At 40.6% G+C, this 23,299-nt stretch overlaps 2 protein-coding genes across 5 annotated transcripts in view; both read left to right on the plus strand.

Moving 5' to 3' along the window:
- The window catches only part of ctdspla (CTD (carboxy-terminal domain, RNA polymerase II, polypeptide A) small phosphatase-like a), a 38,967-nt gene extending 29,117 nt beyond the window's left edge, over positions 1 to 9,850 (plus strand). For both annotated transcript variants that reach the window (XM_085418793.1, XM_085418794.1), the window contains 5 exons: positions 625 to 726; positions 5,411 to 5,467; positions 6,191 to 6,283; positions 6,372 to 6,557; positions 8,673 to 9,850. In XM_085418793.1, coding sequence (XP_085274919.1) covers positions 625 to 726; positions 5,411 to 5,467; positions 6,191 to 6,283; positions 6,372 to 6,557; positions 8,673 to 8,798 — 564 coding nt within the window. In that variant the 3' untranslated portion in view covers positions 8,799 to 9,850. The remainder of the gene's footprint in view (positions 1 to 624; positions 727 to 5,410; positions 5,468 to 6,190; positions 6,284 to 6,371; positions 6,558 to 8,672) is intronic.
- A 1,322-nt stretch (positions 9,851 to 11,172) lies between these two features.
- Positions 11,173 to 23,194, plus strand: vill (villin-like). 3 transcript variants are annotated; one of them, XM_085418795.1, is made up of 21 exons: positions 11,173 to 11,311; positions 12,458 to 12,496; positions 15,557 to 15,637; positions 15,771 to 15,845; positions 15,943 to 16,142; positions 16,559 to 16,667; positions 16,964 to 17,074; positions 18,036 to 18,241; positions 18,345 to 18,423; positions 18,521 to 18,619; positions 18,853 to 19,006; positions 19,153 to 19,253; positions 19,357 to 19,494; positions 19,600 to 19,758; positions 20,010 to 20,189; positions 20,299 to 20,444; positions 20,803 to 20,947; positions 21,286 to 21,474; positions 21,712 to 21,780; positions 21,946 to 22,233; positions 22,910 to 23,194. In XM_085418795.1, exons 1-21 carry the CDS (start codon positions 11,273 to 11,275, stop codon positions 23,021 to 23,023), a joined length of 2,721 nt encoding a protein of 906 aa, XP_085274921.1. In that variant the 5' UTR covers positions 11,173 to 11,272; the 3' UTR covers positions 23,024 to 23,194. The 3 variants fall into 3 exon arrangements, with proteins under 3 accessions (XP_085274921.1, XP_085274923.1, XP_085274922.1); XM_085418797.1 differs by lacking the exon at positions 21,712 to 21,780; XM_085418796.1 differs by lacking the exon at positions 12,458 to 12,496.
- Positions 23,195 to 23,299: the final 105 nt, after the last annotated feature.

The following is a 23,299-nucleotide window of genomic DNA, read 5'->3' on the forward strand; positions in this document are numbered from 1 at the left end:
ATAGCTCCTAAATTCACATACGATGGCATTTAATTGGACATCAAGTATAATGTCAGGAAAAAACTGCTCCCTGTTGATGCTCTTAACACATTCTGGGGATAGTCTGGAAATAAGCACTGGTGATGTAGAAATCAGGGTCGAGCAGAGATAATTGGAGCTCTTTTTTCCTTATGTAGGATAGTCAGATGAGCTCATATAATTTGGCCAAATCATACAGCTTGTGGCTACACACTAAATCCCTTTTCCTCTCTGTGCATCAACGATTTTCTAAGCAGTTTCAAGACTTCTTGTTAAAAAACTTTAAGTGAAATCTATATGACTTTGTGATTTTCGCATACTTTTAATAATGTAACATCTGCAATCAGAGAAGAAGCATTCCATGTTATCAAAGTGCTGATATATCTCTGAGCAGAAGCTTAGGGACACCCGCCTGCAGGTCATTAATCCTGAGAAGTGTTTCTTGAGTGTCACCCAAAACACCCGAAGTGATCTTATCCAACACTCTGACTGAGCCACCAACACACCGTCAGTGTGTGTGTGTGTGCGTGTGTGGCCGCCTGTTCCCGATAATGCACTTCTCTATATGCTTACCATTAAGTATGCATGTGTGTGTTTTCTCTGCAGCCTCCAGCCAAGTTCCTCCTGCCAGAGGTCAGCATAGCAGACTATGGCAAGAACTGTGTAGTGATCGATTTGGACGAAACCCTTGTACACAGCTCCTTCAAGGTACGGCACCTCCCTACATGACCTCAAACACACTGCACTTTGAAATACGTCGACGCTGCGTTTTGTTTTTCCTCATGCTGTTGCTGTGCAGCCACAGTTGGATTAAACAGAAATAGGTCCTGAAAAATGACTCTACTGAATACGGTCTGAGGACAAATAGCATGAGCCCTGTTAGCATCACTGAGCTACACATAATCGCATGAATCTATGTCCTTCAGAGTATAAAGGGTTCTTAATACCCGTTCGAACAGGTGAGAACGAGAAAGAGCAAGAACAGCTATCTGACTGAGAAGACCTGGAAGACTGATTTTCTCATCAAGTTTCTATCCATGCATCCATTGCAAACTGGGTTTCAAGGCAGGTGAAGCATCAAGCGATCCATAAGAGAAAACAGCACAGCACAGCACACCATTGATGCACAGCATCCACATCAGTGGCCAGTTTATGCTTCTCAATTAATGTAACGTGTCTTTAGTCAGTTGGAGGAAATTCACATGGCAAACAGGAAAAACCAACGAGTTCAAACACAGAATCTTCTTTGTGGTGCTTAATATTAATTAATTAATGAATCATCAAATATCGGTATCGGTCTTCAAAATATATATCAGCCTACCGCTGCACCGCTGGGTTGCCCAACAGTTACACATGATCATACCACATCCACGTCTAATGGTTTTTTGTCATCTAATTTCATTATGATAATTAAAATAATTTGATCTCTCAAACCATAAATAATTCAAGCCAAGTTTCAAACTTAAAATTCATGACATTTGGATATTTGTGGTTTTCATTAGACTGCAATTTGTATGTAGCTTAATTGGTGCCAGCCCTGCTTTTGTTTTCAGTAGTGAGCAGTACTACTTAGAGGCTGAAAATATGCTTAAAATGCTCCATCTGTATATGTAATGGCACATATGTACAGCTATTTTTCACTCACAAACATGTTATAGTGCCTTTTTCAGCCTGCTGCAGGCACTTAAAGGGAAAGCCCAGTATAGTAGGCACTAGTACACTATCCTTGTAAATGGCTCTTGTCTCTCACCATCAAAAGCTCCCTCTACTGACACACCTGGCACACCTAGTGACCCATTTGAGCACAGCTCTGCCCCGGCTTCAACTGATCTCGTTATGCCTGTGAGTACTACCTGCGCTTGAGTGCTTTTGCGGTCAGTGTCGGCGAGCTACGCAACAAAATAGCTCAAAGTAAAGTTGAAGTAGAAGTTTTATGTTCCACTTAAGTGGAACTCCTTTTAATTAAAATGATTGTAGAGAAGAAAAAAAACTTTGAGTACATTGACTCGATTGCTTTGGACTGTAAAAGGACGAAAGGCACACAAACATTGAAGCGGACACACCCATCAGAATCACATGCCAGCAGGTCAGGGCCACACACTCACACACTCACACACAATCATACAGGCTCACCCACACACTAGGGTGTGTCCAATGCAGTGTACTCTTGGTTTGAATGGCTGTGGAATGGACTGTGCAGAAATCCTGGATCTAATACACTGCAGGCCAAAACGAGCCCAAAATTATTCTTTTTTTCCTTTTGATGAAACTCACACACCAGATACCCAGTCCATCAAAATTCATTTAGTTCACAGATCAGTGTGCGGTATGAAATGGATTCACAATGCATTAAATGGAAATACGTTGAGAGAGGAAGAGAGGGAGACAGAAAGTGGCACAACGCAGCATTTTCAGTTCCTTTCAGAAGCATAGCAGGATTTCCTGTAGCTTTCCCGTTTCAATGTGATTTTGATGTCAAATATTAAGCATTTTCTTTCCAAAGTAAATACATGCTTCCACTGGAAATTACACAATTATAGCAGAATAACAACAACTGACAAGGGATAGAGACGCTGCACAGATGGACGTAGACTAAAAAAGAAACGTTACATAACACATCACATACTCTTGCTTTTATCCTGCATATTATGGATGGGGAGATAAATCCTGAGCCCTCTCTGAGATTAGCTGCTGTGTGTGTGTTAGATGTGCACAAGTAGCTGAAATGAATGAAGACTGATCGGCATGCTGTACACTGTAGTAATTTGAACAGCGTGCATTTGCAAAGCACTTGTCAAAAGATGTCTTGCTCAACATCTGAGCATTAAAATTCCACAACAGCCTTTTCCTCTCTTGGGATCGATTTCCCTGATATTTTTGGGACCTGGCTGCAGGGATGCAGTCCCGTCCAGCTACAATGGTATTAGTGAGATCAACACCCGCACTTGGTGTCGCAGTCCATCTTAAAGATGTTGGATGGGGTTTAAGTCAGCACTCTGTGCAGGACATTGCAGTTCATCTGATTTATGTACTGAGAAATGGCATTGTCCGGTTAAACTGGGTCTCATCCCTGAAGCAGAAGGGCGAAAAAGTGCCAAAAACATGGTCAAGTTAAGAACTTTGGCCATGCAACATGCAAAATAATCATAAGTTGCTTCCCTAACAGTCTTTTAATACAACCTTTCTTCTTACCTTACCCAGGGACATCTAACTTCTTTTACTGTACACATATGAATATAACAGGCCAGCTAAAGTTTGAATTAATTGGAATGCTAGCCAATGAGAAAAGGTGTATTTTAAGTAATTTGTGATGTTAGGGTATGCTGTAGAATTACATGGAGATGTTTTTAATTGCACTAATTCTCATGAAGTAAAGGTGCGTAAATGTATGTAGAGCCCTGATTCTGAGCCAGAGTGTGGTCAGCAGGTGAAGCAACCCACGGTTCGGCAGAAATCCATAATTACACAACTGCCCGCATAACGTTTACCTTGGTGGCCCCCCCACATATGTAATCCTGCTGCATTTCCGCATCTCTTGCCGACTCTGATCCGAGTCTGTTACAGAGCAGGGCAATTAGCAGCTGTTGTGTGTTCAGTCTTCAGATGATGGAGTGATTCAGCAGAAGAGCAGTAGGCACAGGAGCAGAGCGAAGTCTGTTTCTGCATCTCTGGCTCCGTCTGTATCGCACTCATCTCTTCCCATTCTCTTTGTGACGGTATGCTGGCATCCTTGTCCTCTTTCCAGCTTGTCACAGTTTTTATTTTTATTTTTTTAGACAGTTTTAGAAGAGCTTCAGTCATTTTTGCCCTCTGGTGTAAACATTAACCAAAGCTAAATATCATAATGCAAAACCGAGGCGTAGAATAAACACTGTTTATCTAGGGAGGCTTTTACTGTTAATTGACTCACTCTGGTGTCAGATAAAGGAAGAAGAAAGCACCTCTGGTTGTCACACTGATCCTATTAGACTCACGTATGGACATTTGGAAGGTCAAAGTGCTGCACTTTGTATTCCTATAGCAAACACCCCCTCTGCTGGATGGTACTGAACTGTATTTTCTAACTGGAGTTTAATGCCAGAATAATCGTAGTAACAACACACATGCATAACAGGAAATTTTACAGGCTTTTTAAAATGTGCATTAGTTGCGAGTACTATACATACAAGTTTTAAATAATTGCTCTGTATCTCACTATATTGTAATTAATTTAAACAAAGAAAATGCAATTAAACGTTTGGGCTTAAATACGGGAATCTTTTGATATGGTTTAACATGGTAGCATTAGCATGTTATATTAGCATGTCTATAAAGCTAAATAGCAAAAAAAAAAATCACGATAACTAGACTAGCTGGTTAAGAATAGATGCTCTCTCATTTTGTCTTATCCTATATGCTAGATTTGGGGAAATAGCTTCTCATGCTCCGGTGCAGTGGCTGAGTTTAATACGTCATTAAAGCTGTAGGTAAACGTAGTTCAATTAAAAGCTAATCTGAGGAAAAAGCAACAACAAATAAACAAGTTGGCTAATTAGCCTAGCTTCGACACTCTTTAGTCTTCAAACAGTGAGGGCAGGATCTGATTATATCTGCCAAATGTTTTTTTTTGCGGGGAAGGAAGGAGCTAATTAACATTTTGATTAAAATAGCTTTTGAACTTCAAACGCTTGTTTGTGTAGCCACTGGTATTTGACTCTGTAATGCAGAATTAAGCAATAAATTCGGAAGCAAAGTTGTCGTTCCCAGACATTATCAAAGACCAAGCTTTGGAGATTTCTTTAAAATTGAGCAGTGGAATTTAAATTAAGTGATATGTCTAAATAATCTTCAGTTAGTTTTCTTTCTATACAGCAAACTATAAGCTCCTACATAAAATTGTGTGTCTCTGAAAACAAGCAGATTTTCCCTGTCACCTGTTTTTCTTCCTTTCCCTCTCTGAAATGACACCGTCGTGCCTCCTACCTAATCCTTTCATCCTCCGTCTTTACACCCTCTGCTCGTCTTCCACCCACATCCCCTCTGGCATCTATCTTCCTCTTGCCTCCTGCTCCTCTCCTCTCCCCTTTTCTTGCGTTAGGAGAAAAAAAAATGACACAAGTCACGCAGAGTAAAAAGGCAGCACTCCTCCTGTCCTCGTTCAAGTCTGTCATCTTGTTCGGCTCTCAGGTTTCTCCCCAGAGTCTCACGCCTGGTTGTTATTTAACACTGAGATACGGAGCACTGGAGCAGAGGGAACCACATTATGCTGAAAGCCTTCATCATTTGCCTGGGGCACCTTACAGGAGTTTTTAACCTGTCTCTCTTTTTAAACCGCATGCAAGCTTGTGGCTGGGCTGTTTACCTGTCAGAGTGAAGTTTTTGAATCTTTTCCTTGTTTCTTGTCATCCTGCAGCCCATTAGCAATGCGGACTTCATTGTTCCGGTGGAGATTGATGGCACCGTTCATCAGGTAATACTGCACCGATATGGAGGGCTTCCAGAAATGGGCTTGAATAAAACAATATGTGTGAATTTATAAGGGTGGAGACCTTGGTTTCACTTTACTTTCCTCTGTATTTATTATTCCCTTTTATCTCACAGCGATTTAAGCTCAAACTGTTTAGTTGTCTTTGATTTATTCTTTGAATCCTTGCTGCAGTAAAGATAACTGGACAGTGACGCGAGTGTTTCGGCGCACAATGTTGAAGCTGCTGTTGAGTTTGTAGCAGAAGAGATTGTGCACTGAGTAGAAATGTGCATAAAGGGCGGCGTCCTTTTGAAGGTTTAATTGTCTGTGTCCGGTTTGAAGCAAAGGAAGTGATATTGTAGCTGTAACCTGGTTCAAGTAATCCAGGATAGGCTTTCTGCATCTGCTTTGGCCTATGCTTGATTACTTGCACTTGGAGGCAGCAACTAACCTGCAGAGATCTACTAAGAAGGACGAAGATGACAAGCAATGAAAAATAAGACCTCAAAGCATCCAAGTATTGCTCAAATATTTTAAGTTTCATTTTTGTATCCCAATTTTACTTAAACACAAATCTGCAAGTGGGTAAAATTGAACTGAATAGTTATAGAGCAGCTAAAGAAGATTTCAAGAAGAAGATTTCTTGTTTGGGTTTTTGCTCCAAAAAATGTATTTTGAAAATAAAAGACATAACGAAGACGTGTTCGTTACGTGTCTCGGTTTCAGGTGTACGTGCTGAAGAGGCCTCATGTGGACGAGTTCCTCCAGAAAATGGGGGAGATGTTTGAATGTGTCCTCTTCACAGCAAGCTTAGCCAAGGTTGGTTCCCAGCTGCTTTGACAGTTACAGTAATACTTCTGTTCATTTGCTGTGTGCTGCTCAACCTGATGCGCTTTGGCCTGTTTAGTATGCTGACCCTGTGGCGGACCTGCTGGACCAATGGGGGGTGTTTCGCGCCCGTCTCTTCAGGGAATCCTGTGTTTTCCACAGAGGAAACTACGTCAAAGACCTCAGCCGACTGGGCCGAGAGCTCAGCAAAGTCATCATCATAGACAACTCACCTGCCTCTTACATCTTCCACCCTGAGAATGCAGTAAGTTATTTTTTAAAGAGATTTTTGATCTAAAACATACAGATTCAAAGTCATTCAGTCTTGGTAGCAGGAAGTAGAACACTGTGGAAAAGTCTTGAACCACGCCTCGTTTGTGCATATTCTGCTTCCAAGGAACCGGATTTTCTTGGAATTTTTTAAAGTGGTCTTGAGCAATAGTTCTTCAGGCTTTCAAGGTCTTTCCTTTGGACATTTGCTGTTTTATCAACAGTCCAGTCATTGTGTCTGACCATTTTGTTCTTTCTTCAGAAGTAGGCGCCAGTTTTTTTATCCACACATAACAGATAACTTAGCAAAAAACTCTTGTTCACATTTGTTCACATTTCTTTAATTAAATGTATGAAAAATGTCAAAGACAACACAGTTTCACAGACACAAATGAGTATTTTGGCATCGTCTACTAGCTAAAAACTTGGCATATCTCAGCAGTGTGTCATTAAAGAATTTGAGGAAACTGGACAAGAGAAGGATAAAAGAAGAAGAGGCATCTGGCCCTTCAGTTGATGCATCTACTGTTCACTGAAGCGGCTTCAGAAATGGTCTCAGTGGAAAAGTGGCTGTCAAGAAACCATTCATAAACGAGAAAACAGGAATAAAAGACAAATTATGCAAGAACTGGACTGAAAATCTGTCAAGGCCGAAAGGCCGGTAGGTGGGAGTGGACCCAAAAGCAGACTCAATGGACACACGAAAAATGATTTTTAACAAACTTTGAATGCAAGGGAAAGGAAGCGTGGGAACGTAGTATGAGTCCCCGGTGGTCGATATCCAGAGCTTGGGTGCAATGGCCAAAGGTAAGAATGAGGTAAGGGGTCAGGCTTATAGGGATGAAAGGTGGGGAGAGTAGCCGAGTGAGTGTCTGGAAGGGTGTGTGAAAGGGTGAGGTTCCAACCTTATGCTTCCAGTGATCCAGAGATGATGGCAGGCAGGTGTGAGCGGTGAGTCCAAGGAGTAAAGTTGCAGGCTGGATCGGTGAGTTGTGACTGAAGCAACTAGCGTCCAAGTGAATACGCAGCAGGTGGGTTAACTTGGAGTCTTCACAAGCAGACTGAGGACACATTGAGATAGGGGTTAGTACCAGGGAATAACATGATGAGAGACAAGGAGGCCTAGTTACCACAGCGAGGTAGCTAACAAACTGGCGAAGACTGGAGAACTAGGCTAGTCTTAAATACTGCTTTGCTGATTGCCGTCGATGGGATGCAGGTGGGAAGAACAGGTGAGGAACCCGAGTGCAGTAAAAGCATAACTGGATCCAAAAACGCACAGTGGAACACTTTGGGTCATGGATTGGCCTCCACAGGGCCTGGACCTCAGCATTATTGAAGCACTGTGGGATCATCTTGACAGAGAACAGAACAAAAAAAAGGCAGCCAAGATCCAAAGAAGGGCTTTGTATGTCCTTCAAGAAGAAGGAAGCTTGCCTAAAAGATGACAGACTATGTTGAAGAACAAAGGCGGTCAAACAAATATTAACTTTCAAGCTTGTTAGAATTGCATATATTCATTTATAGTGTATTTCCACGTATGTTTGCACGCTTCATTTAATCACTGCACCTATTTTCCGGGCAAAATATAAAGAAATTAGAGGTGGCGCAAGACTTCTGCACAGCACAACTCCTTTTCACATGATCCCAAAACATGTGACATCTTAAGAAGTTTTAAGGTTAAGCTAAATGGCGGCTACAATTGCACTTGTTGCCTAATCAAGAACGGGGTCAAAATACACTGCTGTGATGGAAATAAGTTACTTATGAAGTGATTATTGATGTCGATGATTGTATCTGTAAGACACTGTCAGGGTTTTTAATAATAATAATAATAATAATAATAATTTAATAATAATCACCATTGTTCTCGTGCCAGAGGCAGTGTTCCCAATTTTATGAGAGTTCTCAGCTCTGTGGAGAAGTTTCTGCTGCTGCCACTCTTTGATTTATTTCCCTCATTAATTATTTACACAAAACACCCCGACTGTAATGCAACATTTAAGCGTCTATGGTATCTATTGTCAGCCACTTCTTCCTTCTTTAAATAAGATCGGTCTCTTTTTCTTTCTGATTCTAATGTAAATGTGGGTGTGTTTTTCTGCCACAGGTCCCAGTGCAGTCTTGGTTTGATGATATGACAGACACGGAGCTTCTGGACCTCATTCCCTTGTTTGAGGGTCTCAGTAAAGAGGAGGATGTTTACAGTCTATTACAGAGCCTAAGGAACAGGTAGCAGACAGCCACTCCAGCTGATCCCTCCTGCCTAAGCCCTGCTGAACAGAAGCCTCCCCTCTCTGCCACGGCCCCGTAGCCCGGCTCCAGTCCTTCGAAGAGCTCTGGGAAGCTTCCCCAGTTGGAGGATTTCAGGCAAATGATCTACTCTTGATCAAAATAAAACAACAGTATGGATTCTCTGGGTTCTTGGACTCTTTGTACAGGACTCTAGCTGGAAAAAGATTCTATTACTGTATGTACATATTAAATGTTTCTAAGCGCAAGACAAGCATAAAGTAATTTTTCTATCAGAGAGAGGAGGTTTTACTATTCCAAGTATTTTAGTTACCGAAAAACGATCAAATACACAAATTTTTCGATTTTTGTTTCGTTTGTTTCTGAGAATCGATGACCTGTTGGGTTTTTGTGTTGAGCAGTGCTATGCAGGCCGTCGTTCCTCGTTTGATTTTTTTTCGTTCTAACCAACTGTGATTTAACTTCTCTTTACAGAATGAAGTGCCTTCATTACTGTGCTGATTTTCTTGTGTCGGGTTATGGGGTGAGCATTTTTATGCTGCATATTTAGTCAATTCTCCAAAAGCGTATTCACTGAATCTTTAAATTGAAGTTGAAAATGAGTCTTTGATAACGTCATTTAATCCAAAAGAAGTGAAATGAACACTTCCTGGATTAGAGGGGGAAGAAAAGTAGCTTGTTAGTCCTGGAAGACTTTTGATTTTCAGTTATGTAGCATTGAATTGTTAAATTTACCAAAGGTTTTTACAATTCAATGTGATTTGTGACTAAACAACATCATTTTATCCTCGGCAGTGACTGTAAATTGATGATTCTTGAGGACATTGAAACGCCGTTTAGGTAACTGAAGAAAAAAATAATAATATCTGTGATGACATCACTGTCCACCAATAAATGTTTGAGGAAAAAAAATGGAAAGATTAGCTTAGATATATAAAATTATATTTATTCGGGGAAAGGGTCCTGGGTGCATTGTAAAGAATGCTGTTGAAATCGTACTGTACAACGTTATTAAAGTTGCAAGTTTGCACACTGTCTGTGTCTGTCGTGGAGTAATGATTCTCACAAAACTCACTTAATGGCAATAACTGTGATAATCATTTTACAATGAACTAAAGGACCAGTGCATAGCATTTAGCGATGCCTGAATTCAACTAATGCGTGGGCTGCACACACCAGCTTTCACGAACCTCTGTAACAACCCATGTCCTTAACACAGAAAAAAAACATTAATAAGCCATATGAACAAAGCCCAAAACACAGCAATGTGACAGCTACAGTAAAAAAATGAAAACACAAAATATATGAACTTAAAAACATGCAGAAACATATGAACACTTCATTGATTACAATGTTTACCTGCTCATTAATGCAAATATCTAATCAGCCAATTACATGGCAGCAAGTCAGTGGATATAGGTATGTAGACATGGTCAAGGTAGCCGCTGAAGTCCAAACTGAGCACCAGAATGAAGAAGAAAACTGATTTAAATGACTGGATGTGGCATGGTTGTTGGTGCTGTGTTGATGCCTCAGGAGAGTAGATTGATGGACTTCTCTGAGCAGACGGGAAGGCAACAGTAAGTTACAACCACTTGTAATAACAAAGGTTTGCAGAAGAGCATTTCTGAATCTAGAAGCACATGGGCCACAGCAGCAGACGAGCACACCAGGTAAGAACGGGAAGCCCACAGTTCACGGAGGCTCACTGAAAGCGTACACTGGAGGCCAACTGACTCTTCCCATTGGCCAGAAAACATGACTCTAAATGAATGATAATGTGCAGATAATGATGAAAGTCTAAATATAGCATAGTTTATCAGTGCTGTATTTAACGTTAGCAGAGGTGACAAGGATTTCTAATGTTTTAGGAGAAATTTTGAAGCAACTGAAGGAAGAGTTTGCCTTAAACATTTTTTCATTTGAGTTGAAAATCATACCAGAAGAATCAGTGCTGGAGCTCTGTGCACTGTAGTTTGTGACATTTTAACATGGATGAAAAAGCTCTTAATGATGCTAACTGAAGGAATTGCCAAAACATTCAGTGTTTTCATTTGCAATCAGGTCTTTGGCTCTCACACAGTTTTCTTATTTACAATTTTATTCAAAAGGAGCTGATGTTATTGTGTTTTAATCAAAACTGTAAACCCAAGGAAATCCCAAGAAGTTCACACTTGAGCTCCGCTGTTCTCTGCTGTGGCTGCTGGGTTAAGTACATGAATTTATGAGCACGAGCATTTATGAGCTGGTTAATGTGCAACCAAAGGAGAGCTTAGCTTCATGTGATATCTTGATGTGAACTTTTAGCTTCCGCTGGCGTATCAGCCACTTTTACTGCAGCAGTGGATTAGGTATTACCGAGCCCTTTGTACAAGCTTGGAGAGCGCTTGTTTCTTTTCTCCTCAGATATGCAGGGACTGAAGTTCAGTGCAGTGTCTAAGTCATCTTCTGGTCATAATGGAAGCCAAGAGTGAACGAAGAAGTGAGAGGTCAAAGGTAAGAAAAGCTTTAGCTTTCAATTTGTGATCTAAGATGGTTATTTAACACTGTAGTGTTCAGACTCGCAGGCAGGGATTGTGTGAGTTATATGACACAAAGACAAGCATAAGCGACGTAACGCTGAACATAAAACAGCAAGATAGTCTGATCTGTGATTTAAGCACCGACTGCAATGCACATTAAGGGGACTTAAAAGATTGCTCACTTACTTTGTAAATGTGTGGGGTACCAGCAGATGCAGGGCTTGGTGGTCTTGGTTGGGAAATAAAAGAGCTTTGATTCTGAAGTGTTTAACAGCAGTCAGCATTCACAGGCTCTTTTCAATTCTGATCTATAAGATCTGGAAGATTCTTGCACTCTTTATTCTCAAGGGTGTTCTTAACTTTCTAAGGAACCAACCCATGATTGTTTCATTACATTAACTTCAATGTACGGCTTAGGAATAATGTTTCCCCCCCTTCTATTACTGTGGAAATGACTTTGGGTGAAACTTTTAATATCTCTGCACATTTTGCAAATAAATGTAAGCACAATCTGCCAACACCTTCTCCACTGGAAGCTTGAACGCCCGGTGCTGTAAACCTTCGATAATGTCAAGCGTTCTTCAAGTGTCGGTGTGAGTACGCGCAGAACGAGAGATTTAGCCACGGAAAAGCGTCTGACTCCTTTCCAATAGCACTCGGAGCTCCCTCAGTCCAATTCCCCCATCTGCTAGTTGTAACGGTTGTAAAATGAATAATTGGTGTCAAGTGGTCCCTGTAATGCCCACTGTGCTGCTGAGGACTCAGACATAAACACAACTGTGATTGGCTTCTATAAATCACAATCAGGACACCGAGTGAAGCTGGGGTCTGTCTCAGTGGCTTTTTTTGACTCTGTGGTGTATTGTGCAACACACACACACACCTCCCTTTCCACCTGCATCAAGTGTGACAGCTGGGAAGAAATGAGAGGGGGCGTATCTAACACCGTGGCACTGTAAATATCGAGATAGAAGATGGCAGGTGTGTTCATACCTGGGTGTGGTAACAAATACATCCAGCCCTCTATGCCTCGCACTGCAGCTTGCGCATAAGAGGAAAAGGCAGCGGTATCTTATAAATACAGACCTTTTACATAAATCACTATCTCCACAACTTGTAGGAACCAGCCAGGACTTCACCACGGCAGTCACAGGACAACGTAAGACCCATCCTACTACTATTTCTTTGAGAATAGCTACCTTGTTTTCTGCTTTGTGAACACACCTCTATTTATTTTCACTGACTCAGTGAAATCTGGAAAGAATAACATCTTTATTATCACATTTAAGGATTTTATAAACACAGGTTTGGGGGGGGCGGGGGGTTAACCAACGTGATTTTACACGAGTTGAAGAAATACGTACGGTGCAGCATTAACAAAAGTGATTGTGTATGCTCCACCAAAGGACAATGCAGGTTAATTGATAGGGAACCAGTCTTTCCTGTCTGAGTAATAGAAGCAATGCCGCTCGCAGGTTTATCTTTCCTGTGTTATTTGCTCAAGTTTTCAGTAATTGTTTTAAGCAGGGATCAGATTGCACAGTTTATTTATTTTTTATAACAGGGATTTGCAACCACAGCTGAAGCCACTGATAACTGGCAACCAGGCGTGATCGTAGTTGAGGTGATTACTTTCAATTAATCAAATATCACAGTGGCGTCACTTCTTCATCTAGATGTTTGTTTTTTATCCGTATGTTATAAGGAATAATCTCTGTGTACATACACTTTACAGCTGAATGTGTGCTCTGTTTGAAATGGAACTATGGCATTCCTGTCAAACTCTAATGGGTAATGGACAAACGTGCAGGGCAGGGTGTACCTTGTTTTTAAGAAAAGGGAAATAAAATTTGGGGACTACGTTTTAACAATAAAATAATAAAATAAATAAAAAGAATGACATTTAAATATGTATCATGTTTATTTCTCAAGCTGTTAACAGACGCCCTCCAGTCTCATGGCTGATAGTAAGGTCACAGGGCACGACCAAAGTTTAGCACAAGTTTACAGACACTTTGAGATTGCATTACTTTTTAATTTAGACAAAGTTGAGTTGAAAAGCAATAAAACACACCCTGTTTTTGTTCACTGGACTTGGGTCATTATGTTTGATAGAGCCCTCCCTGTTTTGACCTTTATCTAGATAAATTTTTGCTGTGTAGCTGATATTTCAATCGACTCATTACGATTAGATATTTTAAGTCTTTATATTTTTGTCAATATTACACCTGTACTTCACATGTACATTTGGCAACATACACTTTTGGCACCTAGCTCTACTGGATGCCTAAACTTGGATAATCTCTTTTCAAAGCTGCTCATACGCAACCTGATTAATTGCTTTATAAGCTAACATAAGACGTTAGCTTAAAATTAGCTATTTAAGCTCAAGTGCTGTCTCTTCATTTTCAAATCTCACCTGCTTCTTTTGTTTGTCGAGTGTGTGTCACCGCTTTATCAGAAGACATAAATACCAGAGCCTGTTAATAATACTATAAAGGGTGTGGTTAACTAAGTGTTCATCTCACACCACCAATCACTGCCCGGGTAGATATTTTATTACTAGACCCGGAACAAAGATTAGAGCTAGTACATGTAATAGTGCTTTATATTACTTATCCCAAGAATAAGTTCACACATAACAACCACATCTACTCCAGCTGTTTCACAATGTCATATTATGGCATCAGTGTTGCAAGTGCATTCATAATATGTTCTTGTTTCCATACAGCCTAACGTTGGCTCAGCTGGTGATACTGTTTGCTTATCAGTGCTGTTGTTTCTGATATCCCAGTCAAGAGGCTGTTAAAGCACCGCTGATTGCAGGGCTTGTATTTTCCTACAGCACCAAGCTGATACTCATTAGCAGGATTAGAGGTGCTTTGCTGTCAGAGAGTCAGTCCTTTGAAAGCATTCACTTGTCATTTTGGAGACATCTGTTTCCAGTGAAAAGACAGCGATGCCAGGATGAGGAAGAGTGAGGAAGAGGTCTCTAAAGTGAAATATTTTTTCTGTTCAAGTACTGTTTAAGGAGTCAGGAGTGAACATGTATTTTTCAGTGTGTTAGTTAATCTTCTAAGTATTTATCTCTTCAGAGTTTGTGCTAATTTTATATCATTTAGCTGTTTTATTTTACGTTACTTTTTTCGTCTTCTTTTTGCAAAAAACAGTTAAAAACAAACAAACAACAAGCTTTAATTAATTCTTATAGTTTTTACTCTTTTTCCACAGCTAGCTAGCTATTACCTTTTGCTGAAAAGCTAAAACAAGCTAGTGGTGGTGTCAGTGGACAACATGAATAAAAAGGAGATCATTATGTAACAGGGATAGCTTATTTTAATCACATGGCAAAACACAGTGAAAGGTCCATAGACTGTAGCCACCATAATGTCATCTCTTAAGTTCTGCTTTTTTACCCTCTTTTTTTTTTTTAAAGGCCTTGACCATACTTCTTGTTGTAGTTAATCAGTTTATGCTAACGCTATCAACCTGGTTTGATTAATAAGGTGTATGCATTAATGACTGTGTATTAAGAGGGTTGCTAGCCTTGGCTAACAAAAATACAAGCTTAAAAGCAAGTGCAGAAAACCTGTTATTTTTAAGATTTTTTTTTTCTTTTTTACTACAGTCAAACAGTGAACGTCCTCTTTCATTTTAAATATTGTCATAATTTACTAAATGAATATTGCCCTGTGTTGTGCTTAAACTAACAAGATCATAAACTCATTAGAAGAGTGTTTACTACAGTAGTAAAACCATGTCAGAGGTTTCTTGTGGACATTACAACTTCTTTTCGCATTATGAAAAGCTGCCCCCTTCTGGCCATTAAAGCTAGTGTAGGTTAAAGGCACTTACATGTACAGTGACATCATTTTGTAGAACTAGAAGTTATGTCCGTCTTATATCTTATAAACATATCTTATAAACAGATACCTGGTTATAACCGTGGTATAACAAAAAAACTTTTCGCTAAGCGTCTTAACAGCTTGCTGTCACATTGTGGCATAAAGATGTGTTTTTTGGGGCATTAACAAATGTGATGACACAGTATGTAAACCCTAGCAAACCTACATTCAAATTTAACAGTGAGAATATTTTGAGTTTAATCTATAACAATTAAGACATTAGACGCTCATCAATAGTTTTCATGCAAATATGTAAACTGTTTGTGACAATAACGATAAGTACACATGTTTTTTTTTTGTTTTTATGTTTACAGTTCAGCAGGATGATGAATGAAAACAATAATGCATTTAAAAATGTCCGCCGAAAGCCAGGCCTTCAGATATGGACCGTCAATGTGAGTCTAAAACGCATTACACGCACCCTATGTTGTTGACATTGTTGTCCACACTGCTGAGCTTTATGTAGAGCTGCGGCATGTTGAAATCTCATATTTGTTTGAGGTCTAAATGGTTGTTTTCTTTACTCAGAAAATGCAAATGGATCCCGTTCCACCTCAGGCCTTTGGCAATTTCTTTGAGGGAGACTGTTACATAGTTCTATATGTGAGTAAAAAACTGGGTGATTTCATGAGATATATAAATATATATACATATATCTCATATATGTGTCACCTCTCATGCTTTTCATTATTATCATCAGATAAGTGAGAATAAAGGCTCCCGCCAGTCTGCTGATATCCACTACTGGGTTGGAAGAACCTCCTCTCAGGATGAACAAGGTGCTGCTGCCATCTACGTCACCCAGCTGGACGAGTACCTGGGTGGGAGTCCGGTCCAGTACAGGGAGGTGCAGGGCTACGAGTCACCGCGGTTCAGGAGTTACTTCAAAAATGGCCTGATGTGAGTTCCCGATGAAGGCAGCTGGTGTTTGAACGAAAGGGGGATGGTGATATACTCAAGGGAATGAGTCTCTCCTATACACACACAAAAACACACACACTTATGTTGTAATCTTCCTGAGTCATGGCTTACAACACTAATCCGCCTCTATGAAATGATTATGACACAAAACACACTTGTTTTCTGAGGCCTAGCATTAAAAAACACCAATTTCTCTTGCCCAATTTATTAACCTTTAACCTTTAGTTGCATGTTTGCTTTATGGTTATACAGCCTTAAGGAAAAAAATCATACTGATAAGAAAAAAAATGTTCCTTTAATTTTTTATTTTTTTAAATGTCCATTCAGTTTCAAGTCACTGGGTTTATATTTTTATTGCACTTGAACTTTGGTAAAGTAAACTTCTCTCTCCACAGCTACAAGAAGGGTGGAGTGGCCTCAGGTTTCAACCACGTTGAAACAAACGCCTACAACGTCCTGCGACTGCTGCATGTCAAAGGGAGGAAGGATGTCACAGCAACAGAGGTATTCAGAAAACAAATTAAAGGGATATGAAAGGCTTTACGAGAGTCTTACTCCCTGCCTCCCTCTGCTGCTATCAGTGGCTTCACACAGTCACGCTACAGAGAGGTGTTGGCACCCCTCCTTAAACAGATTATGTCTTGTTGTCGTAGCTGTCTGTGTAGGTGTTAATTGCCCGAGGGGTGGTATGAGAGTGTGATTAATTAATACGCTGTATTGTTTCAGACGGAGTGTACTGTCCATTTGAATGTTATTCAACTCTCCACTGTGTTTGCGTTTGTGTGTGTTTTTCCATGCAGGTGGAGGTGTCATGGAGCAGCTTTAACAAAGGAGATATATTTCTTCTGGATATCGGGAAAGCTATAGTGCAGTGGAACGGTCCCCAGAGCAACAGAAGAGAGAAGCTCAAGGTAATCCTCTGCACTGATTGGTTACAATAAGCAGCGGCACGAGAAGTAGTCAGATCTCGTGAAAAATACACACCGTGGAAGCAAAGTGGGAAAGAGGAAAGAAATTTAACATTTTACGAACAAAAAGGTGATAAAATATGTCTGCACTAAGGCTGTTTCTGACAAAGGGAGAATGACTAGATTGACTAATGACTAATTTAATTTATTCTTGTGTGTCAAGTGAATTTTATGAACTCAGGGCCTCGGTTGCATTATTGCATCATTGCACTGAAGCACCGCAGCAATTTCCTAATGTTGTAAACCTGCTCAACATTTGGCAATAAACCCCATTCTGATTCTGATTCTGATTCTGATTCTGATTCTGATTCTGATTAGGAAGGACATAGAAGGTGTGCCAAATCAAACGTGCATCCATCCACTGTGGCAAACCCTTGGAAAATTAAGGAGCACTGAAAGTGTCTGTAAAGTGATTTTTTTTTTTAATTCTTGAAACCTGTCGGCTGTGGATCTTCAATAATGTACACCACTGCCTTTAGCAGTAAGCTTTCAGTTGTCTGTGAAATTGGAAACATGCATGCAAGAAGAGTTAGGAAGGAATGGTAACAACAGAAAAGGAAAAACCAACAGCTTTTATTTATTTATTTTGAAAAGCGCTATATAAGAATCAGTCCATTTACCTTTTAGCTCATCAGGTAAAACAGGTGGTTTAATCTCCGCCTGCTCCCGTCTGCATGCAAAGGTTTCCTTGGGCAAAATACTGAACCCTGAGTATTAATGTTAGATAAACATTAGGCACAGAAAAAGTGCATGTGTTTGAATGAGATATGTGTACTATATAACAACCAGTTCTTTTACAGTGATAGTGTAGATTTTTGTGTAACACGTGAACCTTTTAGTCGCTGTTGTCACTGAGCGAACAGTTTTCACTTTTGTGTCTTTGTTTCTCCCTCCGTCTTTCCAGGCGGTCTTGTTGGCTCAGGACATCCGGGACAGGGAACGCGGAGGTCGCGCTCAGATCGGTGTTGTGGAAGGAGGAGATGAGCGGAGCTCGCCCGAGCTCATGAAATTCCTGACGACTGTGCTCGGACCAAAACCGGCACAGCTGAAGGAGGCCACTTCCGATGATGTGCCTGATAGTGCGCAGAAAAACAGTGTCCGACTCTACCAGTAAGTACATTATGCTTCCACTGCATTGATCACACAAAACTGTAGAAATTGATTTCAACTATTTACCAATATCACACCCATTTTTTCTGATTTTCTTCCTCAGCGTTTATGACAATAGTGGGAATCTAGTGATTCAAGAAATGGCCAAACAACCTCTGACACAAGATCTTCTGAAATCCTCGGTAATTAGTGTTCACTCTTTGAGAATGTTCCCTAGATGCTAGTATTAAAAAAGAAAAGTGGTTCAGTTTCAATGTTTTTTTTCTTTTGGGGTTTCAGGACTGTTTCATTCTGGACAACAAAGGGTCTAGTGTGATGGTCTGGAAAGGAAAGAAGGCCTCCAAAGAAGAGCGACAAGGAGCTATGAATCGGGCACTGGTGAGTATACAGAATGACGACACCAAGGATCTCTTAGTGCCTCCTGTTCTGTCTTATAAATTAATTGTGTAAATTTTAATCCTCTTTCTCCTTAAATGATTTTGGATAAATATAAATTCATCGTTTTATTCTTTTCCAAGGATCGCATGGCTTGAGGGGATTATCTCAGTTTTTATGTGCTTTTTTGGAGATGTTTTTCACTACAAGTTTTGTCCATCAATCTTTTCCTACAGAGCTACATTAAAGCAAAAAAGTACCCAGCCAGCACCACTGTGGAGGTGATGGCTGAGGGAGCAGAGTCAGCAATCTTTAAGCACCTGTTCAAATCCTGGACAGACAGAGACCAAACTCAGGGCCTGGGTACCACACACAACGTTGGAAAGATAGGTAGCCTCTTCAAATCTACTGCTCAATCCACTTCTTCAAAATAAATTCCAGCACAGTTAACATATTATCTCTTGATATGCTATTTAATCTTATTTGCTGATATTATGCTGTTCATCATTAACTCTGAACATTTTGTGTCCGCACAGCTAAGGTCGACGACGGAAAGTTTGACGTGATGGAGCTACACGCGCGCCCTGAACTGGCAGCACAGTACCGCATGGTGGACGATGCATCAGGAGACGTTAAGGTGGGAAAACATATGCAGGAATACAGACAAACACAGTGCAGATACTTTTCAGACTTCAGTTGCATTGTTGCGTGTTGTTTGAGCTGTTGTTTGCCTGTGTCAGGTGTGGTGCATTGAGAATTTGGAACTGGCTGAAATAGACCCAAAAACCTACGGGCAGTTTTATGGAGGAGACTGCTACTTGGTGCTGTATTCATATAAAAGAGCAGGCCAGCAGCAGTACATACTCTACATGTGGCAGGTCAGTGTCAAACCAATCTATGCTTCCTTGTTCTCCATTTCCTCCTGCTTCTGGAAAACTGACAAGCACCTTCAATGTGTAAACGTCTTTTCTTTGTTACTTCAGGGACGCCATGCCACAAGCGATGAGATTGCAGCAAGTGCCTTCCAGGCTGTCAATATTGATAACAAGTACAATGGAGCCCCAGTTCAGGTCAGAGTGGTCATGGGAAAGGAGCCCCGCCACTTCCTGGCTATTTTCAAAGGCAAACTTATCATTTTTGAGGTATGATTTTATGATTTTCACACTGAAAAGGATTCTTAACTGGATTAGAAATTCTCACCAATGACTAAAAGTAAAATATCTGTATGGTTTGTGTGTGAAATTATGACACATGGAAGTAATCCAGCAAAATCTAAATTAAAAATGAGATTTACATGGATACAATAAAAGTATCCATGATGCAAAAATAGATCGATCAAAGCTTTAAATAAAAGTTGAAAGAAACTGGAAACTCAATGTGTGTGTGTCTAAAGGGAGGAACAGGTCGACCTGGTGTGGTTAACCCTGCCAAAGATGCCAGGCTCTTCCAGGTGAGAGGGACTAATGAGCTGAATACTAAAGCCACAGAGGTGGTGGCCAGGGCCGCTTCTCTAAGCTCCAATGACGTCTTCCTGCTGAAAACTGACAATATCTCCTACCTGTGGTATGGAAAGGTATCTATCATGGGGCTGTGTAGCAGGCTTTGAAATAACATAAATATTAGTTTAGTTTGTATTTGACACATTAAAACCATTTCCCCCCTGATTTCTGCTTCTATCCCAGGGCTGTAATGGGGATGAGAGAGAGATGGGGAAAGCGATGTCTGATGTGCTGTCCAGGCATGAGAAGCGGGTGGTGATGGAGGGCCAGGAACCTGCTGAATTCTGGATAGCTTTGGGTGGAAAGGGCTCCTATGCCAGTGACAGGAGGTAAAATATTTTAATGGCAGCATTGCTTTTGCATATTGTGACAAAAATAGGATATTTTTGGCTTTTCGCTTAACAACACACTCCAGCAGTCAAGTATTTACAATGAAGGGCGCTCAATCTGGGTCCAGAAAGTAAAAATATAGCCAGTAATAACAAATTAGCAAGGACTTCAGGATTCATCCAAAAAGGCCCTTTAATCATATTTTGAACCATTTCCAAGCTTACATTAAATCTGTCTGGATTATTTTTATACCAAGGTCAGTGGAATATGCCCAATGTCATCATACACAGAGAGAGAGAGAGAGAGAGAGAGGGAACATTATCTGCTGTTACGACAGGACGGCCTGTGTCATTTCAGATTTGAGAGGGAGGAGCCGCTTCACAGTCCCCGGCTGTTCGAATGCTCCAATCAGACGGGGCGCTTTAAGATTACTGAGGTGGATGATTTCGCCCAGTGTGACCTAGATGAAGATGACGTCATGTTGCTGGACACCTGGGAAGAGGTAAGCAATCAAAGGAGCTGAAATCAGTCAGACCCTGCCGTTGATTTGGGGCCTGCTTCCTGTTTATGAGCATCTCATCAGGAAGATTGTGAAACTCACTGCACATTAACTGATAGATATGAAACAAACACTATACTGTATTACACAAGCTTATTGTTTCCTCCTGCTATGGTTTCTAATTAATCTATACTGGTGGTAGTGACTCAGCTCAAGGTTATTTATGTAATACTTCACACGGAAAGACAGAATCAGGCCTAAAGCTCAGTTTTTGGCAACTTACGCAGCAGACTCTTTGAGTAATTTGTCTCTTTTTCTTGTTTTCTGTCTCTGAATCTCAGCTTTTCTTGTGGATCGGTAACTCCTCCTATGAGTATGAGACCAAAGAGGCGTTGAACAGCGCGTGGGATTACCTGAGAACTCACCCGGCTGGACGTGACCCTGACACGCCCATCATCTTTGTCAAACAGGGATACGAGCCGCCCACCTTCACCGGATGGTTCAACGCGTGGGATCCCCACAAGTGGAGCGTGAGTTTATAACAGTTTCCCCTTTCATCTTTCTGGGATCCCATAGAAAGCATGATCAAGGCATTACAAATTCCCATTACAATAACATGCAATCAATTGATTTAATCATCTCAGAAGCTAGGAACAACTTACAAACACAAGTGGATGATTCAATGGATTAATTGAAGATGAAAAAGTCACTGCACGAATACTAACCTTTACTGTGACGAATCTTGGTTCCGTTGATCTTCTGAACAGGGAGGCAACTCCTATGAGGAGATGAAAAACAAGCTGAGTGATTCAACATCTATCTCACAGATCACTCTAGTAAGTGACTCACACTGATGTGCTAATATCACAGCTGTAATACCTACTAACATCTTTAATGTCATATATAGTAGTGTTGCTAACCTGTGAATGTCTACATCTCGGAGGTTTACCTTTGTTTTTTTGTGAAACTGCTTCTGTAAAACTTCTCTTTCGTGGCTGCAGGACCTGAAGAACACTAAGCTGAACAAGACTCCCGCTGGGGGAGGTGGGGGTGGTTACAGAGCACCTGGGGGCCCTCTAACTTCTCCGCCACCCAACAAGGCCTACTTCCAAGATGAAACAGATTTTTTCCCCAGACCCTCTAGTCCTACAAGACCCCAGTCTGGGATGTCCTCCTCCTCTGCTAGTTCCTTGTCCTCTTCTGGAGCTGGAAAGTTTTTTGACCCTGAGCTCCTCGTCAACAAGACTCCAGACGAGCTACCAGAAGGAGTGGATCCCACCCAGAAAGAGGTGTGTGTGCAGATCAATTATAAATGGTAAAAATCAGCATTTGATTATTGTTTAACGTCCTTCTCAGGGCATTAATTAACACCTTTAAAAGTGACGTCTAATCATGACAATTACAATTTAGAAGTTATTGTTTTGGGGGGGTTTTTTTAGTAAAATTAATCACGTCACCATAAAAAATACTTCAATATGATTCGACACCTATTTAGTATGTTTACCTGCAGCAAAGCAGATTTTTGTGACTGTACTGCCATTTCAAGTCAAAACTCCACAGCCACCAATCGTGTGATATGTTGTCTAGCATACACAAAAACATAATATGCACTTGTTAGCAAGTTAAAAGTATTATTTCCATCAGATGGGATTCTTTCATTTCTCTGAATTTGGATTAACATGTAGTAATATAAATGAAGCTATTTTAATCATCAATTGAAAAGGTCACTAAACAGCTGCAAATGGATGAAAAGTGACTACGAAGAGATTAAAAGTGACTGCAGAGCCACATAAAATGCTTCTAGCGAGTCATGAACAACCACAAAAAGACACAAAGACACTACAAAGAGACAATATGGGGCTTTCCAAGAAAGGGTGGGAGGCCTTGCCATTGTCTGTGCCTAGAGCTCTGTGTACAGCAGAGGTCAGTCTAACCGTTTCCCATCCTCTGTGCTCCGATTGGCAGGATTATCTATCTGACCTGGACTTTGAGAACCTGCTCAGTACTACTCGCGCAGACTTCCAGCGCTTGCCAAAGTGGCGCCAGAATGATTTAAAGAAGAAAGCAGGAATTTTCTGAGAAGGAATCACACATCTCCAGCCTGTCTGCTGAGAAATCCGCTTGTAAACCAAACTATACGGCAGCATTTTAGCTTCTGACCTTCATCTCAATATTTTGTTTTGCTGTCAGAGGGGTAAAAAAAAAAATCGACCAACATCCCAAGTTGTTTAGATTTAACAAATGGTATTTATGATTATGACCATGAATGTAACTTGTAATAATTTAAAGGACGTGACTGACATTTCTAAGATTATTTTTTTAATTATTCTGCTTTATATTTATCTGTATATTTTT

The sequence above is a fragment of the Rhamphochromis longiceps genome, linkage group LG9 (assembly GCF_057381845.1).
Source record: "Rhamphochromis longiceps isolate RC_006_pf linkage group LG9, R_longiceps_female_GT1.1, whole genome shotgun sequence".
NCBI classification, from domain to species: domain Eukaryota; kingdom Metazoa; phylum Chordata; class Actinopteri; order Cichliformes; family Cichlidae; genus Rhamphochromis; species Rhamphochromis longiceps.

Excerpts from the sequence above, each read along its gene's own strand:
- vill (XM_085418795.1), top strand. The coding sequence starts at position 11,273 with ATGGAAGCCAAGAGTGAACGAAGAAGTGAGAGGTCAAAG. Across the intron at positions 18,242-18,344 it reads AACAGTGTCCGACTCTACCA|CGTTTATGACAATAGTGGGA; the intron begins GTAAGTACATTA and ends TTTCTTCCTCAG. Across the intron at positions 18,424-18,520 it reads AAGATCTTCTGAAATCCTCG|GACTGTTTCATTCTGGACAA; the intron begins GTAATTAGTGTT and ends TTGGGGTTTCAG.